Source organism: Cottoperca gobio, chromosome 3, assembly GCF_900634415.1.
Source record: "Cottoperca gobio chromosome 3, fCotGob3.1, whole genome shotgun sequence".
Classification (NCBI taxonomy): Eukaryota; Metazoa; Chordata; class Actinopteri; order Perciformes; family Bovichtidae; genus Cottoperca; species Cottoperca gobio.
Window position 1 is genome coordinate 25,895,017 of NC_041357.1, and position 12,222 is coordinate 25,907,238.

The following is a 12,222-nucleotide window of genomic DNA, read 5'->3' on the forward strand; positions in this document are numbered from 1 at the left end:
GGAGGGTGCCAGTTCTCTGGAAGACTTCATGTCTCATCCCTGTCCCCAAAAAGAAACACCCTAGGGAACCAGATGACTTGCACTGACTTCACACGATGAAGACCATCATGTTGCTCCATCCCCTCAGACCCCAGGTCCACCATGCACAAGATCCTCTGCAGTTCACATACCGGGCGAAGGTGGGCGTGGATGACTCCATCCTCTATCTGCTACACAGGGCTTACTCTCATCTGGACAAGGGGAGTGGCGTGGTGAGAATTATGTTTTTTGATTTCTCCAGCGCCTTTAACACCATCCAGCGTCCATGAGGGTGGACTCATATCTGGTGAGATGGATCACGGACTACCTCACAGAGAGACCACAGGACGTCAGGCTGAAAGGCTGCACGTCCGACACTGTGGTCAGCAGCACTGGAGCGCCACAGGGCACGGTACTCTCCCCTGTCTTGTTCACCATCTACACCTCTGACTTCCAGCACAACTCTGAGCTCTGCCACATGCAGAAATACTCAGATGACTCTGTGATCGTCGGCTGTGTCAGGAATGGACAAGAGGGGGAGTACAGGAGCCTGGTGGAGGACTTTGTGAGGTGGTCCAAGTCGAACCATCTGCAGCTGAACACCTCCAAGACCAAGGAGATGGTGGTAGACTTCCAAAGGATCAGGCCACACCTGCAACCTGTGTCCATCGAGGGGGTCGACGTGGAGGTGGTCAGGACAAATATCTGGGCCTGCAGCTGGACGACAAGCTGGACTGAACATACAACAATACAACATGAATAACAGGCCCAGAAGTAACGTTTAAACATTAAACAATAGACTCACACACACTGCCAGCATTGTCCCGTGCCGAGTTGAAATATAAATAGTCTCCTCAGTAGATACACACACCTCACGTGCAAACAGAGAAAAAGGACATCAGTAATAAAGGATATAATATAATTATATATAAACGAGCCATGAGGTAAGGTGAGGACGTAAGGGGAAAACTGTTTATTATAAAAACAAATGGAAATAAACTGACAGATGATTCTTAATGAGCCTTTTGTGCATGACTTTCTCTCACGTTTGTTCATCTGGGTGGTCAGAAAAGCAGCCTGATACACATTTGATGTTTTCTTAATGAAGCCATAAAGAGGACAAATGAAATCCAAGACCCTCTGCCATAACATGACGTGATTGGTCTGAAGAGATTTCTTAATAATTGTCTCAAAGATTTCCACAAACCACCACACTATGAAACAGAAGACACAGATGATAAATGAAAACAAGCACACATCGTTACCTCAATAGAAAAACAAATGCACCACACAGTAATGTTCATTGTGTGACAAACAAATATTTAATTTTTGTAACAGTTTGAAATTTTAGACTTGTACTTAAAAGCACCGACGTCCCATCACGTCAACGTCCCATGCACGTTGTTTCTTCCACTTTATTGCCGCCATGTTACTCCTCAAACTGAAGGTAGAGGGTAGGAAGAACATGTCGCCAGTCCGCACATGTTTTTTTCTCGCTCGATCAAAAAGTATCTGATGGAATAAAAAAAATAAAAAATTATATCCATAATCACTTGAAGCTGTTACAACTCATCGCACACGCACACACACACACACACACATACACACACACACACACACACACACACACACACACTCAGACTATATTTACCCGTCCATGCCCCAGTCTGGGCCCCAAGAGTTCTTCACAATCCAATATGGCGTGCCGTTCTCTTCAGCGCCGTAACCCACAGCCAGGACTGCATGATTCACCATGTCTGCTGTGTTCTTACACTGGGTGCTAAACAGACAACACTGATACTTTCAGATCAATAAAGTACATGTTTCTTGTAGGGCGAGTGGGCCGCTGTCCTCCTTCAATGTCATATCACAACCTGTCTATGCAGAGCTGTGTGTTTTCTAGTTTCTGTAGATCTTTTCATGCCTGTTCCAGACCGAGGCATGAAACAGAGGAGCACAGGCTAATATTAGCACCGTTCTGATGGAGAGGAAAGAAAGTGAATCACGAGGACTCATAACTGTAGGCACCGTAACAAACGAGCCATCAGACCGTCACAGTGGTCAACGTATGAAGCGCTCCTTATTAGTCGACAGAAACATAAGCGCCAAATATTTTGATAATCGATTAATCGTGCAAGATCTGCAGAAAACGCTGTTTTCAGCCTCTCAAAATAGATGATTCCTGATTTTCTTTGGTTTATCTCATATTACACTGAGTATATTTGGGGTTTGGAATAACAGAACGAGACTTTGAAATGCTGGGATGGACATTGTTCACTTTTACTTTTACACATTTATAAGAACGGTGTGATGAATGTGGTTTCCCGGCAGGAGGGTCGTTAAGTACGGCACAGATACGGAAACTAGGCATGATTTCCAATGCTATTTTATACTATCATTTTAAAGCACACACTCATTTACATCAACACTGTGATTATTGTAGTGTAAACGCTCTGTCTAATCTTTAGTACAAGATTAGACAGAGCATTTACACTACAATAATCACCTTTATGTTTTAGCTGTGAAGCACTTTGGGCTGCAATTCTTGTATGAAAGGTGCTATACAAATAAAACATATTATTATTATTATTACTATTTTCTGATATTTCATGGACCAAAACAATTAATCAAGAAAATAATGTTTGGTTGCAGCCGTAGATAAAACACTTTTATTCTCGTCACTGCACTGGTCTGACACCAGCGTTGAAGCAAACAGCTGGTCAAAGTGGTACCGCAGCACTAAGTCCAACAAAAGACCTAAAATATGTGTTATGCTCTAAAGTGCAAGCGGATTTCTGCCACATCCTGCCGACAGCCATCCACTACGATTGTGCACATTTCACTCGTAGCCTTGTTAGTTCCATAATCCTCTTTCATGATTAAATACCTTCTGTGCTGGTGGATTACTACACAAAAATCCCATTATTGTATTAGAAATATTCCCATAGTGCATAATGGACAGAAACAACACGGCCACACACAGAATATACTTCGCTCACCTGGTGTAAACACCTTCTTTGTAGGACATGAAATCAGCCGTGACCTCAAAGCCGAAGGAAACCGGGTTGAGCCGGGCCACAGCATCGACCATGGCCTTCTCATCATACTGTGGAAAGACAAACGTGCTACAATGTTAACACAAAAATGCGATTAGTAGGTAAAGTTATTATAGTGCAAGGAAAATGATATCAGAATGTAACTGTCCGTATTCAGTGGCACAAAGTCACACAGATATATAAACTCATTTGCTTCCATCTAAACAGCTGCTTTTTAGCTTTTCACTCACACTTGTTATGTTGACAACATCCAGGACGAAAACAGCTGCAAGTGCAGGTTCAAACCGGCAAGTGTCGTCCTACGAGAGGGAGGAGAAGAGTTCATGCATTGAGAATTGATTTTACATTAAAAAGATAAATAAAAAAAGTCCAGAAAAGTCCTACAAGGCCTTTGTAGGGGTAATCCTCCTCCGTCATGAGGCCATTGTTGTATTTGATGTACTCAAATGCCTGGCTGGGGAGGCCACTGAAACAAACCAGTGTTAAATACGTTGTTAAATAGGTGGAAGGCAATAAAACAACTTCTGACACAAACATCATGTTACTCACCCCATGCATCCATGATTGTTGAAGTCTTGGGCACAGTCTATCAGCTGCTGCTCAGACTTGAACAGAAAGCATTATTATTTTTATACAGAGCAATAATGCTGTACTAATATCACCCGTTCTAATCAATTATCAAAACAAGACAACATATTATAGCCTGAATGTGAGTAATGTGGTTAAAGAGATAGTTATTTTGATAGATGCAGTAGTTTGGGGAAACTATATATTATATTATATAGATATATTAGATGAATGAGTTGAGTAATCTCACCAGAGGTATTAGCTTCCCGGTAGCGATAGCATTCACTGACTCCAAACAGCCAGTAGTAGAGAAGGTCCAACAGCTTCCACATTGACCCTGAAGACACAATAAGATTTAAACAACTTGTTAAACACTCATGTTAAAGAGGCACTCTGCTCACAGTTGAATAGTGTCTTCTGTTTCTCGGTCTAAGTCATAGAAAATTCCCTTTTTGGTCACTTCAGTCAAGGCACATAAATAAATAATGTAACTATATGTTTGATAAACGTGCCAACTATACTTGTTAATGAAGCATAAGCATCAGTCCTAACATTGAAATCAAAGTCCTGCATAATACAGCAATCACAATGGCTATTGATGAAGTTTTGCTTCACACAAACTGTCAAATGATGTAAAGCTTTTGAGGATTTGCTGTAACTCGACTCCATTTTCTACTATAAATTAGCAGCGAAGTTAATAATGCATATCCCATGATAAATATCCGTTTCCAGATCCTTGTCGTCCTGATTCTCCCTCTAGATTGTGGTGTTATTTCTGCACTATATTACAGGATACCTGGTTCTTCACAGGAGTCACAACGTTGCCGTTCTTCCTCCAGTCCACAAACTCGGGAAAAGGACCAGCCCTGCTGACATGACCCCCTGTAGTAGCTGAGCAGTTCTACACAAGAGACCCAAATCAAGAGATTACATTCAAAACTATATGTCTGAAAGCAGCAGCTGCATCGGTGTGTTGCGTTGTAAAAATGTGTCATACCTGAGGCTCTGTCAAAAGGAATAATTTCCTGAATTCCTCAAATTTCATGTCTGAAAACTGATTCAGGCTCACTAGATTTGAAAATGAACAACATTGTGAGAACATGCATTCTTTTTTATAACCGTATGACATGTTACATGTTTTAAAAGAGAGCTGACAGCGAGGTAATAATCTATACATTACACATTAATAGTGCAGAACTACTGTACTTGTGAACGAGTGATTCCCAGCATTATGATGATCAATTTCCCTCTTATTCTCAATGAATATGTGGAGGCGGTTGTAGTACTCCTCAGTGTCGTAACTTTTGTTGTGCTGCACGTGAGAAAGAGAAATGTAACAGCATATACACAGGAAAGAAAATGCATTTCAATTTTAATTATCAAAACGTTCAGATAAGTGGAGTATAAATGTTCAGTGACTTTGTTATTATGTACGTACCTGTGACATCCATTGTTTGAATGGATATTCTTCTGATAGGACACAGAATGAAGACGTTAAAGTTAATAAAGCAGCCTAATTATCAACATTTTAAGCTTCAAAGTTTAGTCCTGAAGTCATTTGTGATTAGGGAAATGTAACTCAGTACATTCACTCATAAAAATAAATAAAAAATGCTTCTATATAGATCTATACTATATTATTAATGTTCACTCCACTGCATTTATCTGACAGCTGTTCTCACTTAAGCTACTTTACAGATTCTAATTACACACAAAACATGTAATAATTTTATTAAATATAATGAAATGTAAGAGTTAGTTTCCAAACCGTTTATTAAATAGTTGAAAATAGCGCAACAAGTAGGCTTATAACAGTAAAATTATACATTAATGCATTAGTAATAATAAGGTTTATCCAATAATAGCCATAGTATAATACGCTAGCATAGGCCATTTTCTCCATTATGAGCACTTTTAATACATTTTTGCTAATGTACTAATGTAATGTTTTTACAACAAACAAAATAGAAAATAATAAATAAAATACAAATGTGAAATATCAAGAGGGATAACTTACCTTCGGGTAAAATTAACGGTGTTAAATTAACTAAACTAAAAACGGTGGAGATAAGCCAAACACGGAGCTCCATATTTTCTCCTTAGACTCCAACGAGCTGTAAAAGGAGAGTCACGCTAGTCGGATTCTTTTTAAGGTAACACCCCCTTCTTCTTGTCCCCCTCCTTTCATCTTCCCCGCCAGTAAAGTGTCTGGGCTAGCTAGCTAGCTTAGTTCACAGTGTAAAACAAACGTGACAGCCTTGAAGACACTTCTCCCCCTGAGAAAGAATAGATTTATTAACAAGAGGTAATCAGGAAAGAATACACTTTTATACAAAACTGGAAATACTACTCAAGCTGTTGAAATAGACTGAAAGATAATTCTCATACCACTGGGTATTGCTCACTGCAAACATTTGATGTGCCTGTTAGAGGATAAAGATTCATGTGCAAGGGTGGGCTTAAATACAGTACACATACTGTTCTAGATATAGATTTGAACACGTGAAAGTAGTACATGCCTGCCACTTAAGCTTTAGGTGTTTTTCTATACAAAGCCTGTAAAAAATACCTATAAATATTCCAAGAATAAGCACAATATAACTACTGTATAGTTCCTGCTAACACATTGGAATAGACAGGATACAGAATGTGTTACACTTATAAGTTGTTTTCAACATTTGCTTTAAAGTATCATACACAGAAAGGTTATTACAGAGTTGAACGATCATAAGGATAACACATTTCGAGGGATATGTTTTTTTTAACACATTGCACGTTAGGAAATGCATCAGTACTGCCTGTACACAATATTGTACACAGCAAATATGTCTGCTTCATTGGCAAATTGTAGAACAAAATAGTTTACATACTTTTGTGGTATGTAATCCATTTCATGATTAAGGCAAAACCATAATGCACTGGCCAAAGAGGATTAACCATAAAAACTACTGTCTGAGTGTAGAAGCTGGGAATTTAACTTCCTGAAGTGGCTCAATATTGGTTACATCTGCTACATACACTGCCCGGTGCTTATACTGTATATACATCATGTTGCCCACCAGGGGAATAAGGTGATAATAAGCTAAGCATAAAAACCCATCTCTCCAAACGGAAACACGTGTCTCAGCTCGATCAGAAGTCAGCAGGTAATCTTGTCTCAGTTTGACTCTTGTCTTTGTCATTCAGTGGCTACATAAAACATCAGAGCACATGATTCAACTTTAGCCACCCCAGCAGTCCCACTTTTCACCCTCTGTATTTCTCTGAGAGGAAAAGTTTTTAAATTCAAGTCCTTAATGTTTTAAAGGTTTGTTTCTTTTTTGAATCGAACCCGATTTGTTCTTTCTGCAATCATTCCACATATGTACATTCAATAATTAGTAGTTTTCAGTGTTAGTGGCGTAGTCCGCCAGTCCTGCATTGGATTTAAATCAACAAGGACTGATTTTAAGGATTACACAACTTTGAATTAATGATCATGCAGCGAGTGGATAAGCATGTCTTTAACATCTGAGCAGAAAGTGGGAGTTTATCATCATGTGTCACGTGTGACCATCATCTCTCATGAATGAGATAATGTGACTAAATATCTTCTCTGTATACTCTCTCAGCTGTTTATTCTGTGGTTGAAAATAACTTTATCATAAAATGGTATTCAAGACAAGAAATAACATATAAATACTCTGTAACTATATAAATAAAACCTCTCTGGGCTTCTACTCAGTCTCTAATAACGATTATACACAACGAGTCCATTGGGGAGCACATACTAGAAGGGCACAGCCTACTGTGTCTAATACAAATAATAGTATATGTACATTATGATATATATCGTTCCTGTACACTCCTCTTCACTGGCCGCATCACCGCCTGGTGTGGCAGTTGCACCGCCCTCAACCGTAAAGCATCACAGAGGGTGGTGCAAACTGCTCAGGACGGAGATGCCGCCGATGGAGGAAGTCCACCCAGCGGTGCAGGAAGAAGGCCAACAGGACAATCAGAGACCCCAACGGTCCCGCACCCTCAGGCTCAGCTTCATCCCACAGGCCGTGAGACATTTGAACTCTTGGCCTCATCACTATTGTGCATTTACCTTTTGTATACTTTGAATGACCTGTTAACATCTCTGTATGTGCCTGTATATTACTTCTCATTATGCATACCCCTGTTTACATTAGTTTATTCATATTGCAATAACTGTCTACCGCAAATTCAGAAGTATTTTATACGTGTTATATTTTATCCCTATATTTGAACTTACTTCATGTTTTAGAACCCCATTTTTTAAACTTCTTTTTATACATATTTAATGAGCGTTGTTGGAGGGAGCCTGAGATTTGCATTGCCAACGACTGCTTCTGTGTAATTGTTTTGCACATTAACTTGAAAGTTGATCCATATGAGTGTTGCGAGAGAGCGATCCTCTTCATGATAAAGTTTTGGGCTCGATTCTCAGAGACGCGTCATACAGGCTGTCCTCATCCAGCGCTGAACTGCTGTCCAGCAAGTACTTTGCAACCTAAATCAATAATGACCACAGGAAAAAAAACTTAAAATGAGTTTCTCAAGATGAAATACATATTTGGAACAAACGTAAATACATGTGATTACATGTATTGTTCTTCATAGACAATCAGGGACTACGAATCAAAGACACACATTATTCCCTGTAGTTTGTGGCTAGTATATTTTAATATCGCCACTTTATTCAGATTAAATAGCAAATTATAGAAATTATTTTTACAATTATTTAACCTTGATTAGTACTGATAAATACTGAATCTATTAGGAAAACTAAAATAATATTGCAATACTGATCAACCCTCTTACACATAATCAAAGTCACACATTAAAACTACACAGACGTAAAATAACGTCACCTTTGGTTGATAATCAATCTTGTAAGCCGTTTGCTGAAATTGCCGTATTTCTCTGATGATGTGAGATATCTGGAGACAAATGAAATGAGAACAATGTAAGACAGAAACAATATAAAGTGCATGTTGTTGTGTGTCCTTCGGCACGCTGGTGTTCTTTACCATCCTCATCTTGGAGAAGTTAACCAGGCTGTCCTCGGTGTAGTTGGGCGTTCCCTCCTCGATGAAGGCTAGGTCAGTCAGGTACATTCCCAGGTAGGGAACACAGGGAGGGTCACAGCTGAGCACAAGAACATGGTCAGATATAGTGACATAGTACACAAACATAAAGAGGAATACAAGTCCTACACCACAATGTGTGAGCTTTAGATGCTTACTTCTTCAGAGCTTCTCTCAGGTTTTTGAATCGTCCCTCTGAAGACACCAGCTTCTGTAACTTGTCGATCACAGTCTTTGTCTAGAAAATGGATCGATGTGAAACTGTTATTACCAGCAGCCAAACATCTAACTGAAATCTTCTCAATGCTATTCGAAAGTGCCACGATCAGCCTCTCGTAGAGGATGTTGTCTTACATTCACTTTGTTTCATTTTTCAAGTTGTAAAATAAAAAATGACAGAACTTTGGAGGAGAAAAGCCTGAAGGTCGATACAATTTTCTTGTGTGTACGTTAAATATAAAGCCACAGCCAGGGGGCAACAAACATCTACCTACCAGCACCTCTGAAGCTCAGTTATAAGTTATAGTTATAAGTTATATCTGGTTTGTTTAACTTGTATAAAAAGCTGGGAGAAGTCACTTCCTGGAGTTTCCACTGGTTGTCCTCACAGTGACGACAAAACTCCAGGAAGTCACTGCCCCAAGAAAGCCAAGAGTGGACATGAGAGAGGTATGGAGAGCAAATAAGTGGCAAACTTTTCCTTTTAAATGTCTGAAATGTCCGATACCTGCTTGGAGACTTTGAGCCAGGTCTTCTTGAGGCGGAAGACGGAGCTGCGGTTGAGGGAGGATGTGATCTCCAGCATGGCGTTGTAGTTGTGGAGGCAGCGACAGATGTCAGCCACTGCCACCCATTTCTCGATCACCCCCACTCGCATGTTGACATCGTCCCACTGCAGGATCTCTGTGGCGATCCTGTTGCTGATCTGACAAAAAAAAAAGAGATAAAAATACACGGTGCTGATAATGTCTGTCTGTCTATAATACACATTCATCGTTTTATTCCAGCGTAAACACATACATCGTTGAAATGCTTGGTTGTTTTCATAATGTAGGGAGTTCTCTCGTTCTTGTCGTTCTTCATCCAGCCTTGTCCGAAGAACTCCCTGAAGAAAAAAGATATGGCAACATTCACTGTGTGTGCTTCCCCTTCACCTTCCCACTCAGCCTTTATCCTCGTCATCGTGTATATACCAAGTGCCCGTGTTTGTGCGTTTGCTTTTGTGTGTGTACTCACTCGTATGGGATGACCTTGAAGACCAGGTGGTCCAGCAGTGTGAGCTGCTCAGCTATCTCCAGGGCAGAGTGGCTATCAAAGGGCTCAGTCTTACTGTCCTCCATGGCCTGACACACACACACACACACACACACACACACACACACACACACACACACACACACACACACACACACACACACACATTATCACAACTACAGCACAGATCATTTCTACAGTACGAGCAGTCATTTCAAGAAGTAAGAGGTTGTTTTATGTTTTATATTTCTCTCACCATCTGTGTGATCTCTTCCAGTGTGACCTGGTTGTCTCCGGGATCCTCCTGAGTGAGAGTCCTACATGCAGAGAGAGAAACGTGCCGTCATTTCTGTCCTTTGATATTTTGTGTAGCTCCACCAGGACCTGTGATGTGCTGTATCTGACATCAGAAATACTTTTTTCTACAGGGTGGTGACAAACAGATGTGTCATAAATGACTGTAGCGATGACAACAGAACACCAACCTGATGATGTTGGCAGCTGCCTTTCTTTCCTGTGTCAGGAGCTCTGGGTCATGCATCACCTCCTCCAGGAAGCTAATTACCCGCATCTTCAGCTCAGTGTTCAGCTCAAAGTCCTGAGGACCAACACAGGAACAACCGTCACTACAGAACAGCGTTGGAAGAAGTACTCAGATCTTCTAGCAATAAGGTAAAGATCTGCCTAATTTCAGCTGTTTTATTTTCTGCCTTTTTTCTTTCAGGTCTCAGCAGGGGAGTAAAAAGTACAATGTTGGCTTCCAAAATATAGTGAAGTATAAAGAAAGATAAAATAAAAATACTTAAGTAAAGTACAAGTACCTCACAGTTGTACTTAAGTACAGGATTTGCATTTCACCAGTTATAAAGTGTTGGGAGGAGAAGTGAACTGCACCTGCGAGTGTTTGGAGACCCAGTGACGCAGCACATTCAGGACTCTGTTTGTGGCAGCTCTCCTGATAACAAACTCCTTGTCTCCATTCCTCTGGTCTGTAGGGAAACCTGGAACCACGTTTAACAAAGTCACATACAAACTGAATTCCATAAGTAAAATGCCATAGCAAGAGTCATATTTAATGTTACATACGGCACTATACGTGATACTGATACTGGCAGCATTAGGGAGCTGATGTGGAGAAACATATCACGGTAAGCGGACACTCAAGTGCTTTACAGTCGACTTTTCATTCAAGCTTTAAACAGATGTTTAAATGATGGCAGACAATGAACAGAGAACTTCACATTTCCAATTTGTTTGGAGGCCCCCTGGTGGACATGAGGCATAAAACTGCTCATACTGTTGCGTATTTATGTTACTATATGGCTAAATAATCCAACCAGAAATGAACAGTTCTTGTAGTGAACATACTAGATTTTAAATCTATCTATTAGCTTACTTTTAATTTCCATAATAGTTCTCAGCAAGCCTCTCTATTGGTCGAAGTAGCATCCTCTAATGTGACTGACCTGTGCTGGCCAGCGACATACGACGGTACTTCTCCTTGGTTGGTGTGCCTTCATTGGCACCAGCGGTGGCGATGGCGAAGGCCGAGGCGGCAGAAAGGGCACTGCGGTTATTGTCCAGCTCCCGGCAAGATGACACCACCATCCCATTGTTGAAGGAAAACAGAGAAAACTCTACAAGGAGGCCAACAAAACAGAGATAAAACCCATTAAAGACTATTGTTTATCAAAAGGTTAAAGGATACTTGAGAACATTTCTTCAATATTACAACCCTTTCATTCCAAGCGTCTGACAGGGTCAGGCTGCGTGGAGGCTCATCGTGATTAAAAGTGATTTGATTCCTTCTGGGAAGTGCTGCGGATACACTATTTGTGTATAATCAAACTAAGCTGTTGACCAGCGGAGGGCAACAGAGAGCTAAAACAGACGCACAGTGTGTCCTGCAGCTTGTGACGGTGTACACTCCACTGTGTCTGCCTCCCTCCCTTCCTCCCTGCCTTCCTCCGTTAAGCCGGGGGCGGTATAGAAGAACATGCACATCGTTGCTAAGGTACAAGGTTTCCTTCCACCTACTCACACAAGGCACTGGCTTCCCTTGTATCCAGCACCGTGGGAAGAGAACACACTGGGGATGAATTGTGCCTGACTACCTACGGGGTGGAATGCTCCCTCTCTGTGCGGTATGGGGAGGGCCAGGAGGCTGTGGGTGGTTTTTTATCAAGACCTTATTTGGCTCTGTTACACTTGTCATTTTCTGAAAAAAAAAG

The 12,222-nt window shown here is 40.8% G+C and overlaps 2 protein-coding genes across 3 annotated transcripts in view; both read right to left on the reverse strand.

The window, feature by feature from the left end:
* Nucleotides 1-963: 963 nt before the first annotated feature.
* On the reverse strand, nt 964-5,777 carry LOC115025119 (pro-cathepsin H-like). Of its 2 annotated transcripts, none has more exons than XM_029457215.1 (12): nt 5,659-5,777; nt 5,080-5,111; nt 4,848-4,953; nt 4,639-4,709; nt 4,438-4,542; nt 3,892-3,978; nt 3,624-3,679; nt 3,459-3,540; nt 3,305-3,373; nt 3,018-3,124; nt 1,670-1,798; nt 964-1,530 (listed from the first exon to the last, which is right to left on the reverse strand). In XM_029457215.1, the coding sequence occupies exons 1-12, from the start codon at nt 5,729-5,731 to the stop codon at nt 1,455-1,457; spliced, it is 993 nt and encodes a 330-aa protein (XP_029313075.1). In that variant the 5' UTR covers nt 5,732-5,777; the 3' UTR covers nt 964-1,454. The 2 variants fall into 2 exon arrangements, with proteins under 2 accessions (XP_029313075.1, XP_029313080.1); XM_029457220.1 differs by having other exon boundaries at nt 5,080-5,108; nt 5,659-5,773.
* Nucleotides 5,778-5,912: 135 nt separating this feature from the next.
* Nucleotides 5,913-12,222, reverse strand: part of LOC115025090 (ras-specific guanine nucleotide-releasing factor 1-like) — a 29,094-nt gene continuing 22,784 nt past the window's right edge. The window contains exons 17-27 of the mRNA XM_029457146.1: nt 11,458-11,628; nt 10,886-10,992; nt 10,477-10,589; nt 10,248-10,308; nt 9,974-10,080; nt 9,758-9,842; nt 9,465-9,662; nt 8,896-8,975; nt 8,681-8,798; nt 8,522-8,590; nt 5,913-8,160 (exon numbers count right to left, since the gene is read on the reverse strand). Coding sequence (XP_029313006.1) covers nt 8,068-8,160; nt 8,522-8,590; nt 8,681-8,798; nt 8,896-8,975; nt 9,465-9,662; nt 9,758-9,842; nt 9,974-10,080; nt 10,248-10,308; nt 10,477-10,589; nt 10,886-10,992; nt 11,458-11,628 — 1,202 coding nt within the window. The 3' untranslated portion in view covers nt 5,913-8,067. The remainder of the gene's footprint in view (nt 8,161-8,521; nt 8,591-8,680; nt 8,799-8,895; nt 8,976-9,464; nt 9,663-9,757; nt 9,843-9,973; nt 10,081-10,247; nt 10,309-10,476; nt 10,590-10,885; nt 10,993-11,457; nt 11,629-12,222) is intronic.